This window comes from Myotis myotis, unplaced genomic scaffold (genome assembly GCF_014108235.1).
Source record: "Myotis myotis isolate mMyoMyo1 unplaced genomic scaffold, mMyoMyo1.p scaffold_m19_p_5, whole genome shotgun sequence".
NCBI classification, from domain to species: domain Eukaryota; kingdom Metazoa; phylum Chordata; class Mammalia; order Chiroptera; family Vespertilionidae; genus Myotis; species Myotis myotis.
Genome location: NW_023416357.1, coordinates 106484912 through 106500263, shown reverse-complemented (window position 1 = coordinate 106500263; position 15352 = coordinate 106484912). Strand labels below are relative to the sequence as shown.

Below are 15352 nucleotides of genomic sequence, written 5' to 3'. Positions count from 1 at the left end.
AGAGGAACATTGAGACCAGATGTTTTGATGTAAAACCCTGGTCTTCCTGAAGTAAAATGATAGGACACTTTATTTCTCTTAGGACAGATAGTTAATCCCACCCTTACGTAGGTTGTGCTCAGTTTGGGTCAGACGGCTTTAAGAACAAGGGGGAGAGAACCTGGAAGTTGCCCTGTCTCAGGCGAAGTCTGCAGCCCCCTGCCGACCCCACAGGAGGCGGGCAGGGTGTTCCGGCGTGCTCTTCGCTCTTTGGGGGGCTTTGCAAGGCCACTGTTGTCGGCACTGAGGGCCGCCTGTTCCTCTGTCTCTTCCTTAGGATATTTTGCTCGAGTCCATGGCATCAGTGAGCTGATAAAGGCATTCCTACGGAAGACAGAGTGTCACTGTCAGATTTTAAACCTTGGGGCTGGAATGGATACCACCTTCTGGATATTAAAGGTGAGTTAAAATTCCCCTTCCTCTTTTCCCAGTTGTTTGCATTTAATTTTGAAGATGTTCACCTGGTTCTAAAATTTTAAAATATATTAAAATGGATGCAGTGACAGCCCGTCTACACCCCTGTCCCCAGCCCTTCCATGCCCCCAGCCACCACCAGCCCCGGCTTCATCGCACCAGGTCCCCGTGAAGGACGTGTGGGTTGTGTCTCACCTTTTGCTGTTGCAAGCAGGGTGTTAATGAAAACTTGTGTGCGTTTTTCTCTGCCTGTGGAAACATATCAGAGAAAACATTCTGTTAGTGGAATTGCCGAGACAAAGAGCACGTGTACTGGTGATTTTGACGCTAAGATTTTATTGTGGGCATAACAGTGTCTGTAAAATTTGGAGCCTTGCACAGCTGGGTGTTGGAAATGTGACACAGAGCCTTTTGGAACCATTCTTTGATTTGATCCCTTAACTGCCCTGTGAGGGGCCAGGAGCAGGTGCACTCACGCACAGGAAAGGGAACTCGGGTCTAGTTCAGCCGCGGGCCGGATCCGGCCCGTTTGAAATGAATAAAACTAAAAAAAAAAAAGACCGTACCCTGTTATGTAATGATGTTTACTTTGAATTTATATTAGTTCACACAAACACTCCATCCATGCTTTTGTTCCGGCCCTCCGGTCCAGTTTAAGAACCCATTGTGGCCCTCGAGTCAAAAAGTTTGCCCACCCCTGGTCTAGTTAGTGGCAGGACCAGGACTGCAATGTTGGTCTTTGATTCCTGGGCTGGAATTTTACCGCAAGCCCTTTCCCTACAAAGACCTCACTGGTTGCATTCACTTTTTTCACGTGTGTATAGATTTTTCTTGGTTCTTCTCTGAGATGTCACGAGGGTACCAGCGTCCCCCCAGATTTCTTGCAGACGGACACAAAGATAGAGTGTGTGGTGTTACCAGCCTGTATGTCGGCCCCAGAGCAGCTCCCCTGCAAGGTCTGTCCTCTTGGAGCTCCCAGCCTTTCTTTCCTGGAGAAGAGCTCAGCGGCCTCCACTTGGTCTTAGGATTGAGTGTTTGCCCGCAGTCTCCATTCAGATAAGCAGACCTCCCATTGGTGAAGCGCTTTTACAGACGGGACTTGACGAGTTTCCATGAGAGCCCCGTGAGGGTGTACACAGCCGGGGCCGCCAGAGCTGTGTCTCCTCCAGGTGGCCAGCCTGTGGCCTGGGAACGTGCGGCAGCTCAGCCTCCGGAGTCCTTGTTCGCTCTGTGTGCAGCCTCGCGCTTGTATGGAGGCGTCTTTTCTGTGGGTCGACTGTGCCTCTAGCACAGGGACCCTAACGTGGTGCGAGCACTGGACAGAGTGCAGTGGAGAGAGTGCGGTGTGGACAGGGCCCTCTAGCACAGGGACCCTAACGTGGTGCGAGCACTGGACAGAGTGCAGTGGAGAGAGTGCGGTGTGGACAGGGCCCTCTAACACAGGGACCCTAACGTGGTGCGAGCACTGGACAGAGTGCAGTGGAGAGAGTGCGGTGTGGACAGGGGCCTCTAGCACAGGGACCCTAACGTGGTGCGAGCACTGGACAGAGTGCAGTGGAGAGAGTGCGGTGTGGACAGGGGCCTCTAGCACAGGGACCCTAACGTGGTGCGAGCACTGGACAGAGTGCAGTGGAGAGAGTGCGGTGTGGACAGGGGCCTCTAACACAGGGACCCTAACGTGGTGCGAGCACTGGACAGAGTGCAGTGGAGAGAGTGCGGTGTGGACAGGGCCCTCTAGCACAGGGACCCTAACGTGGTGCGAGCACTGGACAGAGTGCAGTGGAGAGAGTGCGGTGTGGACAGGGCCCTCTAACACAGGGACCCTAACGTGGTGCGAGCACTGGACAGAGTGCAGTGGAGAGAGTGCGGTGTGGACAGGGACCCTAACGTGGTGCGAGCACTGGACAGAGTGCAGTGGAGAGAGTGCGGTGTGGACAGGGCCCTCTAGCACAGGGACCCTAACGTGGTGCGAGCACTGGACAGAGTGCAGTGGAGAGAGTGCGGTGTGGACAGGGGCCTCTAACACAGGGACCCTAACGTGGTGCGAGCACTGGACAGAGTGCAGTGGAGAGAGTGCGGTGTGGACAGGGGCCTCTAACACAGGGACCCTAACGTGGTGCGAGCACTGGACAGAGTGCAGTGGAGAGAGTGCGGTGTGGACAGGGGCCTCTAGCACAGGGACCCTAACGTGGTGCGAGCACTGGACAGAGTGCAGTGGAGAGAGTGCGGTGTGGACAGGGGCCTCTAGCACAGGGACCCTAACGTGGTGCGAGCACTGGACAGACTGCAGTGGAGAGAGTGCGGTGTGGACAGGGGCCTCTAACACAGGGACCCTAACGTGGTGCGAGCACTGGACAGAGTGCAGTGGAGAGAGTGCGGTGTGGACAGGGGCCTCTAACACAGGGACCCTAACGTGGTGCGAGCACTGGACAGAGTGCAGTGGAGAGAGTGCGGTGTGGACAGGGGCCTCTAGCACAGGGACCCTAACGTGGTGCGAGCACTGGACAGACTGCAGTGGAGAGAGTGCGGTGTGGACAGGGGCCTCTAACACAGGGACCCTAACGTGGTGCGAGCACTGGACAGACTGCAGTGGAGAGAGTGCGGTGTGGACAGGGGCCTCTAACACAGGGACCCTAACGTGGTGCGAGCACTGGACAGAGTGCAGTGGAGAGAGTGCGGTGTGGACAGGTCACAGGGACCCTAACGTGGTGCGAGCACTGGACAGAGTGCAGTGGAGAGAGTGCGGTGTGGACAGGGGCCTCTGGAGAATCCCTCCTCGGCCTGACACTGGACGTGGGTGTGGTTTCTTGTGGTCGTACGTTTCCTGTCTGGCGGGTGGGTGAATAATAAATAAACCCGAGGTTGCGTTTCTGAGCGAGTACACCGAGGCTCCTGTGCTCCTGCCGGGAACGAGGTTGCCCGTCAGCAGTGAGGAAGGAGAATGGCACAGCGTCTGAACGTCTTCTGTGGAGGTGTTTTTGTTGCTCTAAGGAGTTTTTAAAAAATGGAAAGTTCCTCTTTTTGCCAAGAACAGAATTATGCTTGTTTGCGCTCTTAGAGCCCAGGCCGCACGGGCTGCCTGCTTGTGACTCGGGCTTATCGGCAGCAGCCCTCCCAGGTGGGCGCATCTTCTCTATGGTGCCTTAGCACAGCGACCGCCGAGTCGAGTAGTCAAGACGCCATGGGGCCTGCAGAGACTAACGTACTGTCTGGCTCTTTGCAGAAAGTTTGCTAATCCCTGTTTTGGAGAAACATATGCGCTTCTCTGAAAGGGCAGGGAAACCGCGTCCACTGGTCTCGCTGTCTCATGCAACTTCCACCTGCATGGCCCCCGGCTGTGCCCGCAGAGGCGTGGCTGGAGTCACAGGCTTTCTGCCGTCCTACTGTGTGAGCTCGGCTGTGGGCTCTTGGGCCCAGGCTCTGTCTTCAGGCAGCGGGCAAGAATAGGCAGGGGAAGGCCCAGCATCATCCCGAAGGAAGAATAAGGGCGCATGAAACCTCCCGGCCCGAGTTCCCTGGTGTCCCTGGAACACCATTCCTGCCCAGTCGGAGGGTCAGGTACGCAGGGTCAGTGCCGATCTTGGCAGCTTGTGAAGTGGTCGGCCCTACCGGGTCCCCTTTGAGTTGAGTGGTTCCTGGCTGCTCCTGGCTGCCCTCTGGGAGTTACACGTGGAGTCGGGTGTCCCCCTGCCCTGTGACGTGCGAGCTACTTAGAGTGGCGTGTCAGAGATTCACAGAATAAAAAGTTGCAGCCTCGCTCTGGCCGGTTTGGCCCAGTGGATAGAGCATTGGCCTGTGGACTGAAGAGTCCTGGGTTCGATTCCGGTCAAGGGCATGTACCTCAGTTGCAGACTCGATCCCTGGCCCCTGGTTGGGGGGCATGCAGGAGGCAAACAATCGACATGTCTCTTTCATCATTGATGTTTCTGTCTCTCTCTCCCTCTCCCTTCCTCTCTGAAATCAATAAAAATATATTTTAAAAAAAGATTTGAATCTTAAAAAAGAAAGAAAGTTGCAGCCTCACTTGCCATAGCCATGAAAGTGAGAGAGATGGTGTCTGTTTTGTGAGCGTGCTAGGCGTGTGTGTTAGAAGCTTCCTTCCGCAGCGACCTCTATTCAGGATCTTACCAGATCACGTGAGCGAGTGCATGGGCAGCTCTTCAAAAAGGAACAGGTCCTGCCCTAGCCGATTTGGCTCAGTGGATGTGTCTCTCGCACGTCCATGTTTCTCTCTCTCCCGCCTCCCTCCCTCCCACCATCTCTAAAAATCAATGGAAAAATTAACAAAAAAAAGAAAAGAAATAAAAAGAAACAAGTCCTGTAGAAGATGACTCTGGGCCACCTTCATGCATATCCTCCCTCTCTCTTTTTTAAAAGGGCAAAATTTCAGCAACTTTATGGACTGCCTCTTAAAAGCCTGTGCTGCTGTTTCACAAGGCATGATAGACCCGCTCGTCTGGTCAGAGTTCTGCTTCATTAGCTTGAACTAACTCTTACAGAAACAGTTACAGCATCGAAAGAGTTAAGGCAAATTGGAATTCACAGAAAAGGATAAGACACTTCATACTACGGTGAAAGAAAAAATGGGAGCTGCAGGTCAGAGCGCCGTGGGCGCCATGGACTAGTTAGATGTGGCAAGCCAATTTCCTACACTGAGAAAACACACTACACACCAAGTTAACTACCACAGAACCCACCCACGCACTGGGATAGGTCTTCATGGTCTTTGTACACCCAGAAAATGGAAGTTTTCTTTTCTTTTTGTTTTTCCTCCTTTTTATTCCTTTTTTTTGCAATGTAACATTTGATAAGAATCTTTCATTTTGTTTTTTTTTACTAAAATCACATTCTACCCATCACCACAATATCACTACAAACCAGCTAGGGCAGTGGTCGGCAAACTGCGGCTCGCAAACCATGGCTTGCGAGCCACATGAGGCTCTTTGGCCCCTTGAGTGTGGTTCTTCCACAAAATAGCGACTTCTGCGCATGGGCCACAAAGTTTCAATCGCACTGTACGTGCGCGCCCGCACGTGGTATTTTGTGGAAGAGCCACACTCAAGGGGCCAAAGAGCCGCATGTGGCTCGCAAGCCGCGGTTTGCTGACCACGGAGCTAGGGGAACAACTGCTAGATTAATTTAAGGGTTTTATGAACCTTACAAAACTTACAAAAAAAGTAGTTTCCATTGATTTCCTTATAAATAGCGTTTTCAAGGACCTGGGCAACGCTGTGACTTCCTGAGCACAGTGGGTGAGAGCAGTCCACGCCTGTTCTGCTTCACAGCCTTCTTCACGTACGAACACCCATCTGTCCGCCTCAGGCACGTACTGGGTGGAAAGTATATGGAGAGAGGTCATTAGGCGTCTACATGAGGGAGCCGCCGTGGTCTGCACGTGTGTGCGGGGCAAGCAGGCTCCTGCAGAGCGGGTGTGGCAGGCGTGCGTGTTGGCTGCTGCCTAGTGCCAGATGCCTCGTGCCGGGCCAGGCTGGTCCGAGATGCGGCTGTAGTGACACGGGCGCTCCGCTGAGGCAGTTAACACGGCACCGGGTGCTATAGGTTGCATCCAGGAAGGACTTGCACCTGGTAGGCAGGTACGGGAGACACAGTTTGGTAGGGTGTAGTAGAAATTTGAGTGATCGTTTGGTTTGGTACTGTGTGTTGAAGGGTAAAATCTGTTCTTTTCTGTTTCTTTGTCTTTCTCTCTCTTTCTGCCTCCTCTTCCTCTCTACCCCTCTTCCCCCAGACCAGATCCCCTGAGATTTTAACTGAGGACCATTCTCCATGTGGACCCCACAATTCTGATGCTCGCTTTTGGGGTCCCCTGCTCATGATTCTGCCCCTGTTGTGCAGCCCCAGGGGCCTGTCTGCTGCCCGCTGTACTGTTCTCTGTCTCAGGTCACTGCCCAATTGCTCAAGCCAGAAGCAAGGGTGCCGGCCTTGTCCTTCCTCCCATCCTGCACCAGCTGCCACCAGGATCTGCAAGCCAGCGGCTTCCTTTTCCTTCTTCTTCTTTGTCTCTTTTACAATACGTAGTTCTGTTTTTCTGGACTACAGTGCAGGGGGCACGAGGGGTTGAAGTGTCTCCAGAGGGAGACGCTGGGCAGGTGGGCCAGGCGTGGGCGCCTTGTGTCCTGCTGGGTCTCAGAGAAGTGAAGCGCCGCTGCAGCATGACGGGGCCTGGAGAGTCACCGGGGGTGCGGTCACCGCCTGTGCAGGCGGTGACCGCCCACAGGGAGAGGAGGCGTTCGAGAAGGTCTCAGCCAAGCTAGCAAACGCGGGAAAGGGAAGCAGGCCGTGTGTGTGTGTGTGTGTGTGTGTGTGTGTGTGTTTCAGGCTTTTTCACTGCGACCCACAGTATAAAATAAATGTAGCCCCACGCCAGGACCCGCGTTTGTGTACCTGCGTCTTTAATGATAAAGGCACACAGGTGGTGCTTATGAGGCAGGCCCTGTTCTGAGTGTCTACTGTATTTATTTCCTCATTAGTCCTCTCAACCCCAGAAGGTGCTGTCATTTCTCTGCTTTTCGCCCAGGGAGTAGAGTGCCGTTCCCAAGGCCTCACAGCAAACAAGTGGTGAGCTGGGTTTGAACCCGCGCCCGGCTCTAGTGCCTGCACTTTATCTCCCACCATTCTCCTCTCGCAGAAAAAGCAAACCTGTTGCAAAATAGCACTAGCCCTCGTCACATGCTTTTTTCTTTTTTTCTGATGCTTGCTATTTTATTCTATTTCATCCCCAAACTGCTGGTCAGACCCGCTGCATACATTGATTACCTGACCTGTTAGGTCCCCAACTGCTTTTTGAAAAATACTGTCATGTCCTACTTCCAAAGTACCTCTTACCTCCCACCTCCACCCCAGCGGCCACTCCCCCAGTTTAGGTTCCCCATTACTTTTTTTTAAAAATATATTTTATTGATTTTTTACAGAGAGGAAGGGAGAGGGACAGAGAGTTAGAAACATCAATGAGAGAGAAACATCGATCAGCTGCCTCCTGCACACTCCCCACAGGGGATGTGCCTGCAAACAAGGTATATGCCCTTGACCGGAATTGAACCTGGGACCCTTGAGTCTGCAGGCCGACGCTCTATCCATTGAGCCAAACTGGTCAGGGCCCCATTACTTCTTACCTGGACGACCTCAGTGGCCTCCTAACGTTTCCCTCCATCCATTCTTCATGCGGAGCCGGAATAACTTGGGAACTGCATTTCTGACCGTATCGTTCCCCTGGTTTAAAATCCTCGGCACCACGTTGCTCTTTGGGACCTCACACTTGCTCCGTGGAGATGACAGTCAATGTAGGCGTGAATACGTCATTCTCAAGATTTCTGTGTGTTTTTTCCTCAGGATCAAGATCTTCTCCCAGATAAATATTTTGAAGTCGACTTCCCACTCATAGTCACGAGAAAGGTGCACAGCATCAGGTAAGTGTGGTTTTCGCCTGAAGAGGGAATTCAGAGCCAGCCTCAGTGGGTAGCGTGTGGGTTGCCGGGACCTCGTTTTGTGCACGGCTTTCCTTTGCCCACCTCCCGCCTCCATTCTTGCCCTGGGACCCTCATTCCAGCATGCCGTGCAGTCTTCGAAATGCAACACACCCTCTCCTGGGACACTGCCCACTGATGCAGCTCTCGAGGGAGAGTAGTGTGATTTTTTTTTTAAAATATATTTGATTGATTTTTTACAGACAGAAAGGGCGAGAGATAGAGAGCCAGAAACATCGATGAGCGAGAAACATCCATCAGCTGCCTCCTGCACATCTCCCACTGGGGATGTGTCCGCAACCCTGGCACATGCCCTTGACCGGAATCGAACCCGGGACCCCTCAGTCCGCAGGCCGACGCTCTATCCACTGAGCCAAACCGGTTTCGGCAGTGTGATTTTTCATGTGCATTTTGTTTGCTTCTTTATTCCCAGGGCATAGAGAGGTACTAGTTCAGAGTAGACGTGCAGTAAATATTTTTTGAATGAATGAATGGAGACCAATGAAGTTAACCAGTGATTATATATGAGCTATTGTGGGGCCATTCCAGGTTTCAGAGAGTTTGCTGATCTTGGCTGAGAGCTTGTCGTTGCCTGGCACCAACTTTGGTTGTCTCATCCAGTCCTCAGAGCAGACTCATGAGTTAAGTGCTGTTAGCTCCTTTTACAGATGGGAAAACTGAGGCTCAAAGAAATTTGGTTAATTTGCCCAAGACCACCCAGCTAGCAAGGGGTCGAGCTAAGATTTAAACCTTGACTTCAAGCCCAAGGTCAGGGTTTCTTAATAGTGTTAACCCAGGCTTCCTCCCTCCTGTTTAAATCAGCCACTGAAACAAAATCCTGATTCTTATATTTACAAAATTTAATAAGCATGAAAGCTTAAGCTTGTCCTTTAGAAATGCCTAATCCTCACAAACTGGAAATACTTTTCAAACTTTGGTTTTTCTTCTTTAGCCAATGAAAATAAGATTTTTACCCTTCCCAAATAGAAAAGAATGTTTTACATGTAATGTGCTTTTCGGACGACTGTGGCAATTCTGATGCTCTGAGGACGACGAAGCTTGGTCGAGCTCTGAGTAGGAGTGAGGAGGCTCGATGCGGGCCAGCGGCGCTCTCCGAGCGGAAAGGCATGCGTCTGTGCGTGCTGCCTGGGATACCGGCAGCTTGGCACTCTGATTTTTTTCATAGTCTTGATTGGGGGCGTTATCACATAAATGTTCCTGAACTTTAGGTCTGAGTACGTGAATTATTGGAGTTACCTGTGAGAAATAGTGGGCATCTTTAGGGTTCTGTTTGAGAAGAGGCGGACAGCTGGCGATGGCGAGACCCGCACTGCGACGCCGGGGAGTTGCTGCAGCCTGTCTCGCTCAGTTTGTGGTTGGCCTCGGATCTGAGTGTGATGCTCAGCTGACCTAACCGAGACGCGTGTCCCTGGAGTTCCCCTAGGTCAGGGGTCGGCAAACTCATTAGTCAACAGAGCCAAATATCAACAGTACAATGATTGAAATTTCTTTTGAGAGCCAAATTTTTTAAACTTAAACGATATAGGTAGGTACATTGTTATTAACTTAATTAGGGTACTCCTAAGGCTTAGGAGGAGCCACACTCAAGGGGGCAAAGAGCCGCATGTAGCTCTCGAGCCGCAGTTTGCCGACCACGGCCCTGGGTGCCTCGGGTCGGAGGGACTTGAACAGAGTCCCCACCGCAGCAGCCATCACATTTGCTGCTTTTCAGTGGTGTCTGCATTTGTGCAGCAGATAAGCCGCCTGACTCCTCTTTCTCTTTCCCACCTTCCGTAGGTCCAGGCCCCACCTGTCAAAGCCCATTTTAGAATTACATTCAGAGGACACACTTCAAGGCGGCAAGTATCCCCCCTGGTGGTGCTGTATGGACCACATCGGCGTTGTTGCTTGATTCCCCCTTTCCTTTTTAAAGATGGTGTGTGTGTGCATGTGTGTGCAGGCGCATGTGTGTGTGCATGTGTGTGTGTGCGCACCTGTGCACATGATGTCACACAGTGTCTACTTCTGATCCATGTACACTTCCTTCACAGTTACCCGGAAGGATTTTAAAACAGCTATTTGTGACTTATTAGATGTCCATAGACCCCTAATCTTAAATCTTTAAAAAATATTTAAATTAGTTGCCAACGTTTTGAAAATAGGAGGTTTTTAATGAAAACCTGATTTCCTGCTTTCCTTGGAAAGAGCAGATCTGGCAACTGCACCCTCACTCCTGCAGGGAAGTGCTTGAAATGGGTGAGTGGCGCTCCTGCCCCCTCTGCTGTCTTCGGCCTGACGTGCCTCACCCACTGTCACCTCCTGGGCCCCAGCACTCAAGCATTCCCCTCCAGTTTTATTTTATTTTATCATTTTTTTGGTTAATCCTCACCTGAGGATATTTTTTCCATTGGTTTTTAGAGAGAGGGAGAGGGAGGATGAAAGAGAGAGAGAGAGAAACTTGGATGTGAAAGAAACACATCAATTGGCTGCCTCCTGCCCGTGCCCTGACCAGAGCCGGGGATTGAACTATTTTCTGTCAAAGGTAATATCTTACAAACTGGCACAGCACTTAGAGAGCAGCCTGCCGTCACTACCAGTGTGAAGCAGGTTTACTTGTTGCCCTCCTCACGTATAACCTACTTTTCTAAATTGAAATCTGTTGGACATCAGCACTGTGTAATGCAGGGTGTGCCTGTTAATTCGATACGGTTATATGTTGTAGTATGACTGCCAGCGTAGTGGTAATTAGTGCCTCTAGCATGCCACATAATTATCGCTTCCTTTTGGCGGTCGGGATAATGGAGATCCAATTTCTTAGCAGCTTTGAGGACTAGGGTGCAGGGTCGCCAGTGGGCACGGCGTGCATTGGGTCTCTAGGACGTATTTGCTACTCGGTGCAGGTGTGTGCCCTGAGCACCAGCTCTGTCTTAGGCCCTGTGGTGAGCATCCCTGTGTGTGTATCACAGCACAGGTTCCTCTGCACTTTAAAGAGGTCATGAGGCAGTGCTTCCTGACGCATGCACAGGGGTGCTCATTGCAGTGCCCACGGCAGAGACCACCTGGGAATGCCACGTCTGCTCGGGCGGGATTGGCTCAGTCAGCTGTTTTATCCACTCAGCAGAACGCCATGAAAGCAGCGTGAAGCAGGAAAAGCATTTTTCAAAACATATGGAGTGGCCCCATTTTCTGTGTGTGTGTGTGTGTGTGTGTGTGTGTGTGTGTGTGTGTGTGTAGAGAGAGAGAGAGGGAGAGAGAGGGAGGGAGAGTTTGTGTTGTGTCTGTGAGTTTAAGCACATAGGAAAAAAAGCTGGAACGTTATACACCAAAACACTAATAGCTGTTTTGGGAAATGTAATAATCAGTTAGTTTTCACTCTCCTCTTATCTGATTTTTTAAAATAATGAGCATGTACTTTTATAATAGAGAAAAACAATAACTAATTTTGAGGAAGCCCTGTCCATTGGAATTAACAGCCTCTTCTTCATTTATTTCTGTTGAAATGGTCTTCTCTTGTATTTGCAGATGGACACATGTTGGATTCGAAGAGATACGCCCTTATTGGAGCAGATCTTCGAGATTTAGCCACACTGGAAGAGAAACTAAAGAAATGTAACATGAACACACAGTGAGATTTTTTTTAACCTCTTACACGTGTGTGGTCCCATGCTAACGTGAGATAAGGCCAGTTGGCAGTGCAACGGGATACCCAGGCCCCGTTTCGGTTTATCCCTACCTTGAGTGATTTTCTGAACTTGTTAGGAGCACTGTTTCTCGAGTCTGTTTCACATCAGAATAACCTGTATTGCTTTTGTAAAATACTGTTGTGTAACATAAAGCTTGGTAGAAGGTAATTGTGTGCATAGAAGCATACAGCTGCAACACACAAAGAAAGGATTAGCTTCCAGAATATATAAAAAACAGCTACTGTAAAAAAAAGTCCCGTAGACAAATGGGCAGAAAAAAACGACAAGGCAGCTCAGAGAAGAAAATAAAGAACATCGTAGGACAAGGGTAGGGAACCACAGTAGTAATCAGATGAAATTCCATTTTGCTTCCATCAAGTTGGCAAAAATGTAAAAGCCAGTATTAAGTGTTGGCAAGGTGACGGGGTAAAAGGAATGGGTCAGAGCACCAGTGGATGTGAGCTCAGTAGGCTGGGGGGAGGAAGGTCGGAGACACCTGGTGAGATCGCACAGGTGTGCACCCTGTGCCCCAGCAGCTCCACCTCCAGCTGTGTCCCCTGCACGTATGCACAGGTGGGTGTTCATTGCAGTCACCGTTTTTATTTATTATTTTTTTTTAATCCTCAACCCAGGATATTTTTTCCATTGATTTTTTTTTAGAGTGGAAGAGAGGGGACTGAGAGAGGGCAGAGAGAGAGAAACATCGATGTGAGAGAGACACATCAATTGGTTGCCTCCAGTTCACACCCTGATGGGGCGGCCAGAGATCGAGCCTACAACTGAGGTACTTGTCCTTGACCGGGAATCGAACCCACAACCCTTTGATCCGAGGGCTGGCACTCTAACCACTGAGCCAAATCAGCCAGGGCATAGGCAGTGTTTTTAGTAGCAGAAAACTGAACACAACTTAAATATCCATCAGGAGGGGAATGGATGAATAACCTGTATCAGTGGTTGGCAAACTGCGGCTCACAAGCCACATGCGGCTCTTTGGCCCCTTGAGTGTGGCTCTTCCACAAAATACCACGTGCGGGCGCGCACGTACAGTGTGATTGAAACTTTGTGGCCCATGTGCAGAAGTCGGTATTTTGTGGAAGAGCCACAAAAAAAAGAAACTGAAGGCAAAAATCAATGGCAAATGATGAAATAAAGTAGCAAGGAGGGGATCACTGCTGGAGAGGAAAGGGGCCGCAGAGCTTGGCCCGAGGCTAACGTCCTTCAGGGGAAGGACGGTCCCCGCTCTTCTGAGAGGGCGAGAGGAGTAAGAACAGGTGCACATCCAGGTGGCCTGCCGGCGACTGAGCGGGGGGAGTTAGGGAGTCAAAGCTTGGTCTTCCCAACACATCTTTCACTTATGCGGTGATGGCTGTCGGGGCTACGTCTGGAAGTTTTTGTTGGCCTATTTTGCCTGGAATCGTCCGCCAGGCTGTCATTAGGAGGTACAGACCCACCTGTCCTTTATTCCCTCTGGGGAACGTTTATGTGCTGCACAGATTGCAAGATGTAGTGTGCTCCCTGGCAGAGGTGAGTGCTGAAGTTCAAGGACACGACTAGTTCCCTGGGCAGGTTAGTGAGTGAAGGTCGGCAGTGGGCATGGAAGCCAGCCCTGGGAAGCCCGCAGCCCGTCCACACTGAGGACTCTCACGCTGGGTTCCGTCTGACTGCTCCTGTTGGTGAATAGGAGTGGGGTTTGCTCTGTTTGCTTAAAATTCTCTTTGAGTCAGTGTTCCCTTTCCGAAATGAAGGCTTTTAGATATTTCCCTAGCAGTTTATTGTTTTTCCTAATTCATTCAGTACTTGTGTCCGGTTAGTGAGAATGGATACCAATTATAACGTACTTTCTTGGGGACTGATGTCGGAGCACAGCTCCTCCTCTGCCAGGGGCTGTCCCCCATGGACGCCGGTATTGGAAGACAGTATGAGCAGTCGTAGGCGTATAGGAGAGACTTTATTGCAGACCAAGTAGCCGTTGCTAACAAGGAGCCACCAGGCAAAACAGATCTGCAAAGTAGCCCCACCAAGCAGCCGCGCACCGGCTGGTCAGTGACAATCTTTCTACCAACTCAGACAAAAGAGGCTTCTCGCCAAATAGTGACGTCAGTCTTTGGGTCATAGGAAGGCACGCCTGCGCAGTGCGTACAGTAAACTGCCGGGTCATTGCCTTTGCACAGGCGTATGGCACATCCGGCGTGTTCTGATTAGGGTTCCCACAACTGATCACGCTGTTTTCAATTCTTCGTGGTGTAGCTTATATAAAAAACTAGATTCCGTTAAACGAATGCCAGTATTTCTGCATCTATCAGCCAGCTCTTCATGTGTGACAAATCCTTCCAAACGCAGAGGTTTCAAACAGCTCACTGTCTAGTTGCTCAGGATTCTGAGTTGACAGTTTGGGCTGGGCCTAGCTGGGTGGTTCTTCTGCCAGGAGACCAGGCTTAGCTAATATCCTTTGGGGTCACATGCATGTGTGTGTGTGTGTGTGTGTGTGTGTGCGCGCGCACACACATGTGCGCACAGGCAGGTCGCTGGGGCTGACTCCCTGTCACTGGGCTGCCTCATTCACCTAGGGACCTCCCCTGCTACGGCCCGCGAGCTTGGATTCACTCGCACAGTGGTTTTAGGTTGCCGAGTGCAGCAAGAGAGCAAGTGCCCGTGTGCAAGGGATTGTCAGGCTTCTTGTTTGCTCCTTGTTCATTGGCCGAAGCATGCTGCAGACTGACCCAGACTCGGGGGAGGAAATGCCCTCCTCCTCTTCATGGCGGAACCTGCAGTTTGGTATTGCTGCCGCGGGGGGGGGGGGGGGGGGGGGCAGTGCGGGGAGAGTCCGCAGCCATTCAACTCATTCTCACAAGCCAGACACACCACGCTCGGGCTCACCTGTGTGCAGTATGTCTCGGACGTGGCGGTGCCACCTGGGCTGTGCAGCGTGGTCATGTGCTTGCAGAGTGCTGCTGGGGCCCTGGCTGTGACTGCCCTGCCAGCACTGCGGCACGTGCCCAGCCAGAGTGCCAGCCGGTGAACACGTGCCTGCTCTTTTCTCCCAAGGTTGCCGACACTCCTGGTGACCGAGTGTGTGCTGGTCTACATGACTCCGGAGCAGTCTGCAAACCTAATCAAGTGGGCAGCCAACAGTTTTGAGACCGCCATGTTCATCAGCTACGAACAGGTAAGAGGAAGCACGAGAAATCCGCGTCCTGCCCCGGAGCCAGGGTGGCTCTGCCTCGGAGCACCGGACCTGCTTCTGCTCTTTCTTTTCCTTCTGCCTCCGGCTAACGCAGTGATGGCAAACCTATGACACGCGTGTCAGCGGTGACACGCGAACTCATTTTTTTGGTTGCTTTTTCTTTGTTAAATGGCATTTAAATATATAAAATAAATATCAAAAATATAAATCTTTGTTTTACTATGGTTGCAAATATCAAAAAATTTCTATATGTGACACAGCACCAGAGTTAAGTTAGGGTTTTTCAAAATGCTGACACGCCGAGCTCAAAAGGTTCAACATCACTGGGCTAGCATCTCCTTTATTAGTCATTGCTCGCAGGCCCGCTGCTCCGGAGCCCTTGACCTCCTGTGAACTTTTAGCCCGAGTTTTTTGGAACTGCTGTATTGGCCCTTTTGGAAGGTTCTTGAGTTCCTATTTGATCACTGTATTTACTATCCTATCGAGTTGGAGCCCTGGATGGAGGGAGTTTTGGTTGCTGCCCTGTAGGGGTGGCAAACTTATTGCCCTCA

General features: G+C 51.1%; 1 protein-coding gene across 3 annotated transcripts in view; it reads left to right on the top strand.

Annotated features, from left to right (window-relative positions):
* The window catches only part of LCMT1 (leucine carboxyl methyltransferase 1), a 42461-nt gene that overhangs the window by 15443 nt on the left and 11666 nt on the right, over positions 1–15352 (top strand). For all 3 annotated transcript variants that reach the window (XM_036309808.1, XM_036309805.1, XM_036309807.1), the window contains 5 exons: positions 317–438; positions 7801–7877; positions 9732–9793; positions 11457–11559; positions 14663–14783. In XM_036309808.1, the coding sequence (XP_036165701.1) occupies positions 317–438; positions 7801–7877; positions 9732–9793; positions 11457–11559; positions 14663–14783 (485 nt within the window). The remainder of the gene's footprint in view (positions 1–316; positions 439–7800; positions 7878–9731; positions 9794–11456; positions 11560–14662; positions 14784–15352) is intronic.